A 12,500-nucleotide genomic window follows, 5' to 3' on the forward strand; every position below is an offset into this window, starting at 1 on the left:
TCTAGAGCTATTGAGACCTCCAACTTGCCCTTACCTATGACATTCCCTTCTGTATTCAGGCGCCCCAACTTTGCGACCTGTCACCAGTTTCACAGCTGTGTATGGGCCTAGACAGGAAAATGCTCTCGTTTTGGGGTTCACCTGACTCAAGCCTGAGCATGGATTGTGGTTTAAGTATGTCCCTTCCACAGCACAAGTCTGATATACACCTAGTAAAACATGGGGAAGAAGGTAAGAAGGAAAATATGTCATAATGAGCATGATATATATCTAAGTTATAAAAACAAAAAAAAAACATGAAGTAATAGTGCTCAACTTTTTGATAAAAGGGGCTATTTATAAAACATTTCAAGTATAATTAGAAATCTTCTACAATATTCTTTCGAGCATTCGCTCTCACCAGGAAGTGGAAGTGAAAGTAGATTGTTGTGTTTTTCGTACTAGCAAACACCTTATATATATATATATATATATATATATATATATATATATATATATATATATATATATATATAATATATATATATATATATATATGCCCTTCCGCCTCGATATCATAAAATATCGTTACCTAGGCATTCCATGAACGAATATAAATAATTCATCAAACAAGATGTCTGATGTCAACAAGAATCACCCATGTTGTCCAAAAGTGAGCAAAGTGCGGGTTAATAATCTTGCCCAAGGATTAAAAACGAAAGTGGCTGAATCGGAACTCGACCCCGGGGACCTTCCGGGTCAAAGTGCAATGCCTTAACCACTCGGCCACTCGCTCCGCCATTTATACATATACTATAAATAGTGGTCTTTCAGAGCCATTAGGCCCATGGAGCCGGAATATATCCGGTTTTATATAGTGTGAAGCGGACAATAGCAATTGCATGAAACTCTTTGGATAGGATGCAAGTCTATCGTATAGTACTTTCCATAAGATCTAGCAGACCCAGCTATCCAATCATTGTCGGGGGTCAAGGAGGTCAGAAAAACTCTAGGCGAGTGCTCTATAGATAGTTCGAAGATGACGTCACTCAGGCCTTTGTTATTGTTTTTGCCATCCGCGTTTGTGAGTTGTTCTCACTAAACTGTATTAACCAGACTATAAAAGTTCATGGTTACACAGAGTTTGTGTGTTGGTCCGTTATACTTCCGGATGGCAATGTTGTGAACTCCTTGGCCAAGCGCATTCTATCTATAAATATCGGGAGCTATTGGGATGCCCATGAAGTATGCTGAGCGTCTATAGATAGTATGCGCTTGGCGAAGAAGCCCATAACATTGCCATCCGGGAGTACAACGGACACAAAACTATGTTTAACCATGAACTTTTATAGTCTGGTTAATTCAATTTAGTGAGAAGTACTCATAAACGTGGATGGCAAAAACAATAACATAGACTTGATTGACGTCATCTTTGTTCTATCTATAAAGATGGTTCGAAGATGACGTCACTTAGGTCTTTGTTATTGTTTTTGCCATCCGCGTTTATGAGTAATGCCCACTGAACTGTATTAACCCGACTATAAGCGTTCATGGATACACACAGTTTTGTGTGTTGGTTCGTTATACTTCCGGATGGCAATGCTATGAGCTTCTTAGCCAAGCGCATACTATCGATAAACTTGCGAGAGCGTAACCGCCCATGGTGTCATGACAACATGTCACACAGAAAAATAAAGTGCAGATTATAGATAGAATGAAGTTGACGTCATTCGGTTCTTTGTTATTGTTTTTTGCCATCCTCGTTTATGAGTAATGCTCACTGAACTGTATTAACCCGACTATAAACGTTCATGGATACACACAGTTTTGTGTGTTGGTCCGTTATACTTCCGGATGGCAATGTTATGAGCTTCTTAGCCAAGCGTATACTATCTATAGATACTTTGCACTTGGCTAAGAAGCTCACAACATTGCCATCCGGAAGTGCACCGGACCAACACACAAAACTTGAACGTTTATAAATAGTTCAAAGTTGAAGTCACTCATGTCTTTGTTAATGTTTTTTTCCCATCCGCGTTTATGAGTAATTCTCACTAAACTGTCTTAACCTGACAATAAACGTTCATGGTTACACATAGTTTTGTGTGTTGGTCAGTTTTATTTCCGGATGGTAATGTTGTGAGCTTCTTGGACAAGTGCATATTATCTATAGTCTTGTTAATTACTCGTAAACGCGCGGATTGCAAAAAAAAAAAAAATTAATAACAAAGACCCGAGTGACATCAACATCAAATTCAGACGTGCTCAGACAAACATAGTTGTTTGCCATCCATGTTTATGAGTAAGTATCACTAAACTGTTTTAACCAGAGTATAAAACGTTTAAGATTGCACACAGTTTTGTGTGTTGGTCCGTTACATTTCCGGATTTCAATGATGTGAGTTTCTGAGCCAAGCGAGCAGTATCTATAAACGTTTAAGGTTACACATAGTTTTGTGTTTTGCTCCGTTGTATTTCCGGATGGCAAGGTTTTGAGTCTCTTAGCCAAGCGCACTTTATCTACATGTGTCTCTGTGTATGTATATGTGTGTGGGGGGTGGGGGGATAAGGAGGGTGTGTGGTTCTTAAATTAATCCTCACCTCCAAATGTCATGTTGGTAGCCTCTGCCTCACAGGATCCGTCATCAAAATTTGCTGAGAAGCTGAAATTTGGAGATCCCATCTTGGTGCATCCTTGAATCGTGTTCATTTCATAATATTGAACGATGGCGTGTCGCAAAACCTTGGGTGAATACAGAAATGTGGGTTAAGTAATCTCAATATGACACTCGCTTTCAGATCTGAAGGGCCTGGGTTTAAGCCTCGGTCGGCGCATAGTTGATTCCTTGGAAAAAGCTCTTTATTCACATTTTCTCACTGTACTCAGGTGTAAAATGGTCGTTAACAGCGTTGTCTCTGTATTGAAACATCGCCTAAAAGGCCTCATGTCCCATACTACATGCATTTTGTTGCTGTTGGCCAGGGACCCCTTATAAAGCCCTTTGTTACGTTTAGTGGATATTACGCTATTGAAAAGCACTTTTTTTTTCAATATTGTTATTTAAAAGAAAAAAAAAGAAGAAGAAGAAGAAGAAGAAGAAGAAGAAGAAGAAGAAAATTGCATGTAAATAAACATGAGCATTGAATTGTAAGCTTCAATATATTAAACGAAGACAGATACAGGGGATTTCCCCTTTATCAAAAAACAAGATTAATGAAACACTACTGACAAATGTTCTTTACCAATGTCACTATCACATTTTCTCACTCGTCTGAAGTGTTTCATTCTTCGTCTAATGAAATGAAGCTTACAATACAATACTTATCGGGTTGTTTTTTTTTTTCCTTTGAGCTTTAAGCAGCAACATATTCATTATTCCCTAAAACACATGAAAACTCAATTTGAGTCTTTTAGGTGACCGGTCTTCTCAGGGCAATGGGAGCGATCTATATTCATGTTTTCATCCAACCGAGCCATCAATCACATGATGTGTTGCTGTTAAACAATTGGATATTTCTTTACAAATATAAACACGCTGCTTTGTTTATGAAAGTTGTAAACATGCCAGTGTGTCAAGCTGAAAAAAATGACCAATCGTGTTAGATATTTCAAAACCCGTGAACACTTTTCACTATGTGGGTCATTTTGAACACACTGTGCAATGTGACCAATGACCTCAAGCACATGGAAATGTAATATAGATCACCCCCATTAACTCTATTCTGGAAATTGACTTTATACCGGTAAATATGAAACACGGGGTTAAATTATATTCTTTATTTTGGAGAATAAATACAACTTCTTACATTGTAAAAGACTCAAAAGGTCGTATGTCATAACATTTTGTTTATAAACACACTGAAACTGGTCTTATATTATATCAATAGGTCAGCGGATTAAACCTCTGAAGCCCTGATTTTCACGATCGGCAACACGATGCGCAAAGCTCGTGTGTATACTTCAGAGGTTTGATCTGACTATCGTGGAACTCACGACTTCAGAAGTTTGATCCGCCAACCATCGATATCCTGATATAATACCTATATAATACCTAGATGGGGGTCACATATTTCTGATTATAAGGTTAAATTTTATCATCCAGAGCATCTCAATATAATTTCGTTCTGAAGATGGTAAGTCACACAATTTACGTGCACTGGAGAAAAAATAAGAATAACAAAATACGTATTTAATGTTTTGGCAAGAAAAAAAATCGTGCTCAAACAGCGAGCGATTAAAACCATCCTCATCTTGTAAAACTTTTCAAACTTGGAAAACCCAAAGTTTGAGAGTTGTGTTTTTTAGCAATATGACCTTACCTTGGCCCTTTGTTGGGGGAGGGGGGGGGGGTTCCGATAGCTCGGCTGGTAGGGCACTCGTTTCACACACAAAGGGACCAAGATCGATCCCGGGTACAGTCGAGGTTTTACTTTCTGTTCCCCCTGTTTACCCAGCAGTGAATGGGTAGCTGGGTCTGTTAGATCTGGTGGAAAGTACTTTGCTATAGACTAGCGTTCTATCCAAAGAGTTGCAAGGAATTGATATTGTCCAAGTCACGCTAAAGAAACCGGGATAAACTCAAGCTCCGTGAGCCTAATGGCTCTGAAGGACTTTTTGAATACGTGTTTTGTAAAGTACATCAACTGTGGGATTCGAACTTTACTAAGGCGAGAATCTTAAGGTATGGAAAAGAACACAGGATAAACCAGTGGGAGAGGAAACATGAAGAAAATTATGACGGTGGATTGGACACACCCTTAGAAAAAATGGCTCCAATATAACAAAGAAAGTATTGAACTGGAACCCTCAGGGCAGAAGATCAACGGGAAGGCCACAGGGAACATGGAGAAGAATTAAAGAAGCTGATATACAGAGAAGTGATGAGACAGAGAACGAGATTTTTAAAAAAAGTTAGCTCAAAATAGAGAGGAATGGAAACTGTTTCTCTGTCGCCTATACCATGACCCAGGGTGAAAAAGGCAATGATAATGACAATGATGAATCTTGAGGAGTTAAATTTCTTACCATCTCCACCTGACGAACCAGATCCAGAGGCAGTTCGGGTAACGTTTGAGCAGTGACCAAGAAAGACAGAGGATCGCCAGATCTGTCCATGGGGACCAGATCAAGGTCCACTCCAGCGGTCCAGCTGTTGGCGGACATGTTGAACGCTTTCATGATGGGTCCACCGTGACTTGTCACGAAGGAATGACTCTGAGATTTCAGGTAACTCTTGTAGTCTTCAGTATCAGTACTATGCCTGAAAAAAAAATTAAAAGGTGATTGGGTATACAGTGGTGTAAGAGAAAACAAATATGACCCATTGCCTAAATCGGGTATTATAACATTCCGTTTGTAGTCTATGAAGGGGCAGCGTGTCTCAGCGGTTTTTGCTTCGTACCCAAAAGCTACCGAATCGACTATCCACCTCATTGTGTGGCCTTGAGCAAGTCACTTCGCCCTAGCTCATTGTGTGGCGCTGCACCACGGCCTAGGCAAGCAGTCATTTAGAGAAAAAATAATGACTTTTGACCTTCACCCTTTAAAAAGAACGTCCGTCGTCGCCTCAGAACTGCTTTATTCCATCTCCAAATTTACTTAAAAATGAGATAACTTGCCAAAGGGCAGTAACTGTAACTCTGCTATCTACGTAAGAAACCCAGAGAAAAAATAGTGAGTCAGAAAGAAGATATTGCTAAAATCTAAATCAACTCTGGTGATTTATTAAGTACACTTTATTACATGTACATATTTTGAGATCTGAATTATTTTATTTCCGTGAAATTCATTCTGCTTTGTTCCATCTCCATTTTAACCAATGGAGAGCGACTAAAATGTCACATGATATTTTGTAAACAAGACTGAAAAAGAAAAATGGCTGCCCCGAGACGCCGACTTTTTTCGTCAGCTGTTGCTGCTTCGTTGCTGTTAGATGCCATGTAAGTAGTATTTATTATTCGCATTATCTATATTAATAAATAAAGAACACTTGTTATAGTTATAACTGATTTTAAAGACATTTTTATTCTGCTATTGTCTGGTTAATGTTTTTTTTATTAACAAGCACAAAGTGATCAAGTAGAACAGACGACAGAGAGTGTGCAACGAAATATCTACCAAACAAAGTTACAAATAACTGTAACAAGAGAGATATTATTTTGCTGGCAAATTATTTATAACTACATTTCCTTGCATAATAATAAGTCTACTTAGTTCACGACAAGCCAAGATACATTCAAGCACACCAATCCAATCCTATAAAGCTTTTTTGAAACAAACTGTGGAAGAGTAGAAATTAAATCTGCCTTAGTCTTCTTAGTTGAGTCGTAGCCTACATCTAGTATATTTCTCAGTCTACTTGGATTTTGCCTGTTATCCTTCATATGTCAATGATATACTGAAGTAGTCTGAATGTGACCATGATATTATATTATTATTTGATTTTATCTCCAGGGAGGAAAATGGAGATAACAGTAACAGCGATCCATTGAGTCAAAGTTTGAGTGAACTAGAGGACCCAGACTTCATCATTCCACCAAGTCCGCACGAAGAACAAGAGACCGTGACATATACACAACTTACTTGTCAGAATGCAAATTCAACATGCAGGAATAATACAGTAAAAAGAGATGACGATGATGAAAGGTAAGACGTGGCGCACTTGCTTGGAGGAACTGATACTGATAGTCTGCTATCCCAGTACTAGTATATATTTGTTCATTCACAAGAACTTTTTTTGTTTGTTCTGAAATGGATGGTGTAGATTTGCAGTCATATATATTTTCTGATGTGAATTATCTCCATAGTTGATTCACCTAAAGTGGAGTCTATAGGCATTTAATGATGATGAATAGGTTGTTGCTGTAATGTCAATAGATCTGGATTATATTTTTTATTAACCTTTCCATTAGAATAAATGACAGTCAAAGATCTAAAATTATTTATTGACATATTGTATTATTGCTTTATTAATTCTCATTCAACATTGTATTTTCTTTACATCTGGTAAAATTTTCATTCTCTATTTATTTCCAAACCTGTAGATTGCATATCAGACGAACCCTTACGAACAATAAATCTAAATACAATGGAACAGAATGAAAACCTGGCGAATTCAGTTGAAGAAAATGCTACCGCTCTAACGTAAGATATTTTAATCATCCAATAGTTTCATTACTAATCAATTTATATGTTTTGCTGTGGCACATTGTTATCTTTCTTCTTTTTTTTAGGGTATTTCTTTTTTTGCTGTTACTTATGTTACTGTGATATTTCTGCATCTGTGGTTGTTCTGAGATGGATGCTGTAGATTTGCAGCTTTATATATATTTTCTGCTGTGAATAATCTCCATAGCTGATTCGCCTAAAGTGGAGTCTATAGGCATTTAGTGATGATGAATAGGTTGTTGCTGTAATGTCAATAGATCTGGATTATATTTTTTATTAACCTCTTCCATAAGAATAAATGACAGTCAAAGATCTAAAATTATTTATTGACATATTGTATTATTGTTTTATTAATTCTCTTTCAACATTGTATTTTCTTTACATCTGGTAAAATTTTCATTCTCTATTTATTTCCAGACCTGTAGATTGCATATCAGACGAACCCTTACGAACAATAGATCTAAATACAATGGAACAGAATGAAAACCTGGCGAATTCAGTTGAAGAAAATGCTACCGATCTAACATAAGATATTTTAATCATCCAATAATTTCATTACTAATCAATTATTTTGTTAAGCTGTGGCACATTGTTACTTTTTATTTATTTTATTTGTGTATTTCTTGTTTACAGTTACTTATGTTACTGTGATATTTCTACGTCTGTGGTTGTTCTGAGATGGATGGTGTAGATTTGCAGCTTTATATATATTTTCTAGTGTGAATATTCTCTATAGTTTATTCGCCTAAAGTTGAGGATGTTTTTCTGCTGCGTTGAATGCTAGAATTTATTACTTATATATTGTCTTAAAATGTTGCGAGACCTTGAATCTCCTTTAATGAAAAAGTGGCTATATTTTAACACTGATAGAATTAGAATTGATTATGATTACATTCTTTTTTTTTCTTGCTATTTCATCAAACAGGCCCACAGTGACCAGGAAAAGGAAAAGAGACCCTACTCAGTGGAAAAGGAATGTTTCTAAGACAAAGAGACAAGCTGGTCAGGAGTATCAGAGCCTTAAGACTAAAGAAATAATTCCTGAAAAGAAAGTAAAAACTCAGAAAAATTGTTCAAATTGTAAATTTTAATGTAATGAAAAAAATTCTGAAGAAGAAAGAAAAAATATAAATAAAATGTTTTGGTCTCTGAATGACGAGTCAAAAGCTCACTTTTATAGTGAGTACACAATTAGATGTGAAAAGGCAAGATGCAGAGCTGTAACCAATGAAAAGCCTAAAGTGTTCAGCTACAAGTACTTTCTGCGATGTGGTGGCACATCTTTAAAAGTCCAAGTTTGTAAGACATTTTTCTTATCAACTCTTGATATTTCTCAAATAAGAATTTCATATTTTTATGAGAAACGGAGATGTGTTGAAACTGGTGTACCTTTGCCACCAAAGAGTGGGAAGAATGTTAAAAACAAAATTAGCGATGAGTGCTTAGACGTGGTGAGAAGTCATATAAATTCCTTTCCCCGTATCCCGTCTCATTATTGTAGGGCTGATTCATGCAGAGAATATCTGGAAAAATCTCTCAATTTGAGTAAAATGTATGGAATGTATCAAGCTCTCTGTGTGGAAAAAGAAATAGAACCTGTAAAGAAACATAAATATGATGAAATTTTCAATAAAGAATTTAACATTTCATTTTTAGCTCCCGAAAAAGATAGATGTGATAAATGTGAACTTGTATTAAAAGATTCAAAGAATTTAAATCAGGAGGAACTTGCTGCTTCAACAAGCAAAGGTGAAATGATTTTAAGACTGTTAGAAAAAAATATGAGATTAGATGATAAAGAGAAGGAACAGCTTGTTCAGCATGTTGAAAATTACAGATCAACAAAACATGAGAGGGAGAGGGATAGGAATAGTAAAGAAAAAGCAGTAATCTGCTTTGATCTTGAAAATGTTTTCCCCTTGCCGGTTTGTGGCATTTCAAATTTTTTTTATAAAAGAAAATTAGTCAGTTTTAACATGACTGCTACATTGTCTTTAAGTAAAAAGGCATATTATGCAGTTTGGCATGAGGGCTCTGGTGGTCGTGCTGCCAATAACATGGCCAGTGCCATTGTTAAAATTCTTGAAGAGGTTTTGAAAGACCATCCTCTTCTGTCTGATATAACGTTGTGGTCAGACTCCTGTGTTTGCCAGAATAGAAATTCTGTAATGGCAACTGCTCTCTCTTTGTTTATTAAGAAAAATAAAAATATTGATATTATAACTCAGAAATTTTGTGAGTCTGGACACAGTTCCATTCAAGAAGTTGATAATGTCCACTCAGTAATTGAGCGTCATCTCAGACATCAGGAAATTTTTAGTCATATTGGATTGATAAAAAAATTAAAGACAATAAAAAACAGTCAAGTAATCCAAATGAGGGACTTTTTCGATTTTCAGAGCTATGCTCAACAAGAGTTTGTTTTTAGCCGTGTGCGTTTTACTAAGATACGCAAGTTACAACTATGTCAAAGTCTTGGCACAGTTAGTTATAAAACATGTCACCAGTCACCAGAATGGACGACAGTAAGTGTGAGACGGGACCCTTACACCCTGTCAACTAGAAAACGTGGCTGTTCAAATCATAATAGGGCTTCAGAGAAGCATGGGAGAAAATTAAATGTATTTAATAAAAATCGATTGCCTGATGACAAGAAGAAAGATTTATTGTCTATGCTTCCTTACTTTCCCGAACTAGACAAAGTTTTCGTTGAAACTGTTCTGAAGTAGGTAATTCACAATGTAATCTGTATCCAGATCATTAGTTATAGCAATACATAAAATACATTAATTTCGCTTTATTCTCTTGCTAGTATTAACTTTTCATGACTTATTATTGGTTATCAGTTTTATTTTTGTTTTACATCCTATAATACTTTTAATAGGTTTCTGTATTCTGACTATTAAAGTTTTATACATAATGCATAATGTATGCCATAACCCACATAAATTTTGAATAAGTAGTATATAAACATGAAATATGACATGACTTTTTAAATATAATAAAATTGATTAGGAGTCGCATAACTGGTGCGAGTTAGTATAAGGAGAGAGATATAGAGAGTGAGTGATGGGGTAAATACCTGATAATTGTTATATGCAATTTGAAATAATGTTAATGAAGTATTTATAATTCAATTTTCAAACTTAGAAAGTAAACATTTTTTAAATGTTAATCAAGTTGGTCCGGTTTTTATATTGTTATTTTTTCCTCTTTTTTTTGCATGGAAGCCGGTATTATATTCTGTTATTTGAATAATAAAATGATATGCTCTGAATATATTGATTTGAATAATAAAATGATCTGATATGAATATATTGATTTGAAATCTGACTTTGCTTTGTTCATTATTTCCCATTCTAGTTGCTCTTTGCACCACGTAGGTTCAACTGGTATCGATATATTTCTTTTTCTTTTTGCACCATTTTGGTTACATGACGTGTTGTCTATCGCATGAAAGTCTTTTTGGATTGTAATCCAGTTCTAAAGGCATGGATAACCTCATACTCTTATGATCATTTTCTGAATGGGCTCTACTCCTCCTACTCCTCCTCTTACTACTACTACTACTACTACTACTACTACTACTACTACTACTACTACTACTAAGAATGAACTGCTCAAAAGAAAAAAAAATGTAGTCCAAATTTAACAATCATGAATTGGAGATGGAATAAAAGCTACTCTGAGAGTTGACGTTATGGAGATGGAATAAAGCAGCACAAAGTTTGTTCAAGTTTTTGACTCCATTATTCCATCTCCAAAACTGATTTTTTTCAAAATCAACGTTTTTAAAAGTTTAAATCATTATTTTAATAAAGGATATTATGATAAATTTCTATTTGCGGCCGCAAAATATGCAGATGATAGATAGGCATGCTGATGCAACTAACCCATATGACCCGCCCACACTGAAGAAAGAGCCAAAAGAGGCACTTGCAGATGCCAGCATCTTTGTCTTGTCCGAGAACTGTGAGGCCACGTAATCCCGCTTCAAAAAATCTGTTTTCATCAACCCTGCCCCTGCTGTCACGCTGGTGAGTACGTGAGTACCTGAGGGAAAGAGGGAAATTCAGATCTAAGAACAGAAAAAAAAAGAAAAACCTTATCTTACCAGGGTTCCTTCTCATAGATGTTTAATAACAAGGTCTTCCACAATTCTCTGTCTAGCGCCATATAGATAGTATGCGCTTGGCTAAGAAGCCCATAACATTGCAATCCGGAAGTATAACGGACCAACACACAAAACTGTGTGTATCCATGAACGTTTATAGTCAGGTTAATACAGTTCAGTGAGCATTACTCATAAACGCGGATGGCAAAAAACAATAACATAACAAAGACCTGGGTGACGTCATCTTCGAACTATCTATAATAGGGCAGCGTGGCTCAGCGGTACGGTCTTTGCTTCGTACCCAAAAGGTAATGAGTTCGATCACTTGCCGCTGCTCTGTGTGGCTTTGAGCATGTCACCGAGCCCCAGCTCACTTTGCGGCGCTGCACTGCGCCTGGCGCCTGGGTTATTCCAGTCTTCCCTTGGAATAGACCCTAAAGACAATAAATTTCCCCTTGGGGATGAATAAAGGGAATTTTGTTTATTTTATTTTATTTATTTATTTATATCCGAGCAATCCTACATTATACTCCGTCATTTATTTTATATTTCCCAACCAGCTCTCTCTCTCTCTCTCTCTCTCTCTCTCTCTCTCTCTCTCTCTCTCTCTCTCTCTCTTCCCATTAATCTTTCCTTTAAGTATTGACAAAAAGAGACTGTTGTACGTCAAAAACAAAACAAAAAATACAAACAAAACCAAAAATAATGACTTCATCCTATTGGCTGTCCCACCTATTCGTACAAGGACCATTTCTCATTTTGATCGGTCTGTATGGAATGCAATTCCACAGAACATTCGGAGGTTTAAAGTTTGTGTTCAAATAATCATTTATTAAAACTTTTCTTTTTTTTTCAATATCACGTAATTTCATGAGATATATTTTGTGTTGATGTAAAGTGCAAAGTACACTATGGCAATTAAGGAACCTGCGCTATATAAGGGTCCATTATTATTATTATTATTATTATTATTATTATTATTATTATTATTATTATTATTATTATTATTATTATCATATTATTATTATTATTATTATTATTATTATTATTATTATTATTATTATTATTATTATTATTATTATTATCATTGTTAATTTGACCTCTCCACTCTGAGTTCCTGGTTGCGGACAATATATAAATAGTTCAAAGATGACGTCACTCAGGCCTTTGTTGTTGTTTTTGCCATCCGCGTTTGTGAGTTGTTCTTACTAAACTGTATTAACCAGACTATAAACGTTC

At 35.9% G+C, this 12,500-nt stretch overlaps 2 protein-coding genes across 3 annotated transcripts in view; one reads left to right on the forward strand and one right to left on the reverse strand.

Moving 5' to 3' along the window:
• Positions 1-12,500, reverse strand: part of LOC144975220 (macrophage-expressed gene 1 protein-like) — a 39,357-nt gene that overhangs the window by 10,350 nt on the left and 16,507 nt on the right. Inside the window, exons 6-9 of the mRNA XM_078919084.1 lie at positions 11,041-11,200; positions 5,006-5,240; positions 2,581-2,722; positions 35-209 (exon numbers count right to left, since the gene is read on the reverse strand). Coding sequence (XP_078775210.1) covers positions 35-209; positions 2,581-2,722; positions 5,006-5,240; positions 11,041-11,200 — 712 coding nt within the window. The remainder of the gene's footprint in view (positions 1-34; positions 210-2,580; positions 2,723-5,005; positions 5,241-11,040; positions 11,201-12,500) is intronic.
• LOC144975221 (uncharacterized) lies at positions 5,850-7,823 on the forward strand. Of its 2 annotated transcripts, XM_078919086.1 has the most exons (4): positions 5,850-5,919; positions 6,434-6,625; positions 7,024-7,123; positions 7,565-7,668. In XM_078919086.1, exons 1-3 carry the CDS (start codon positions 5,855-5,857, stop codon positions 7,079-7,081), a joined length of 315 nt encoding a protein of 104 aa, XP_078775212.1. In that variant the 5' UTR covers positions 5,850-5,854; the 3' UTR covers positions 7,082-7,123; positions 7,565-7,668. The 2 variants fall into 2 exon arrangements, with proteins under 2 accessions (XP_078775212.1, XP_078775211.1); XM_078919085.1 differs by lacking the exon at positions 7,024-7,123 and having other exon boundaries at positions 7,565-7,823.

This window comes from Berghia stephanieae, chromosome 6, assembly GCF_034508935.2.
Source record: "Berghia stephanieae isolate SIO BIC M18660-M18661 chromosome 6, UCSD_Bste_1.3, whole genome shotgun sequence".
Classification (NCBI taxonomy): Eukaryota; Metazoa; Mollusca; class Gastropoda; order Nudibranchia; family Aeolidiidae; genus Berghia; species Berghia stephanieae.

Coding starts and splice junctions, on each gene's coding strand:
- LOC144975221 (XM_078919085.1), top strand. CDS start 5,855: ATGGCTGCCCCGAGACGCCGACTTTTTTCGTCAGCTGTTGCTGCTTCG. Junction 5,920..6,433: donor TCGTTGCTGTTAGATGCCAT/GTAAGTAGTATT, acceptor TTTTATCTCCAG/GGAGGAAAATGGAGATAACA. Junction 6,626..7,564: donor AGAGATGACGATGATGAAAG/GTAAGACGTGGC, acceptor ATTTATTTCCAG/ACCTGTAGATTGCATATCAG.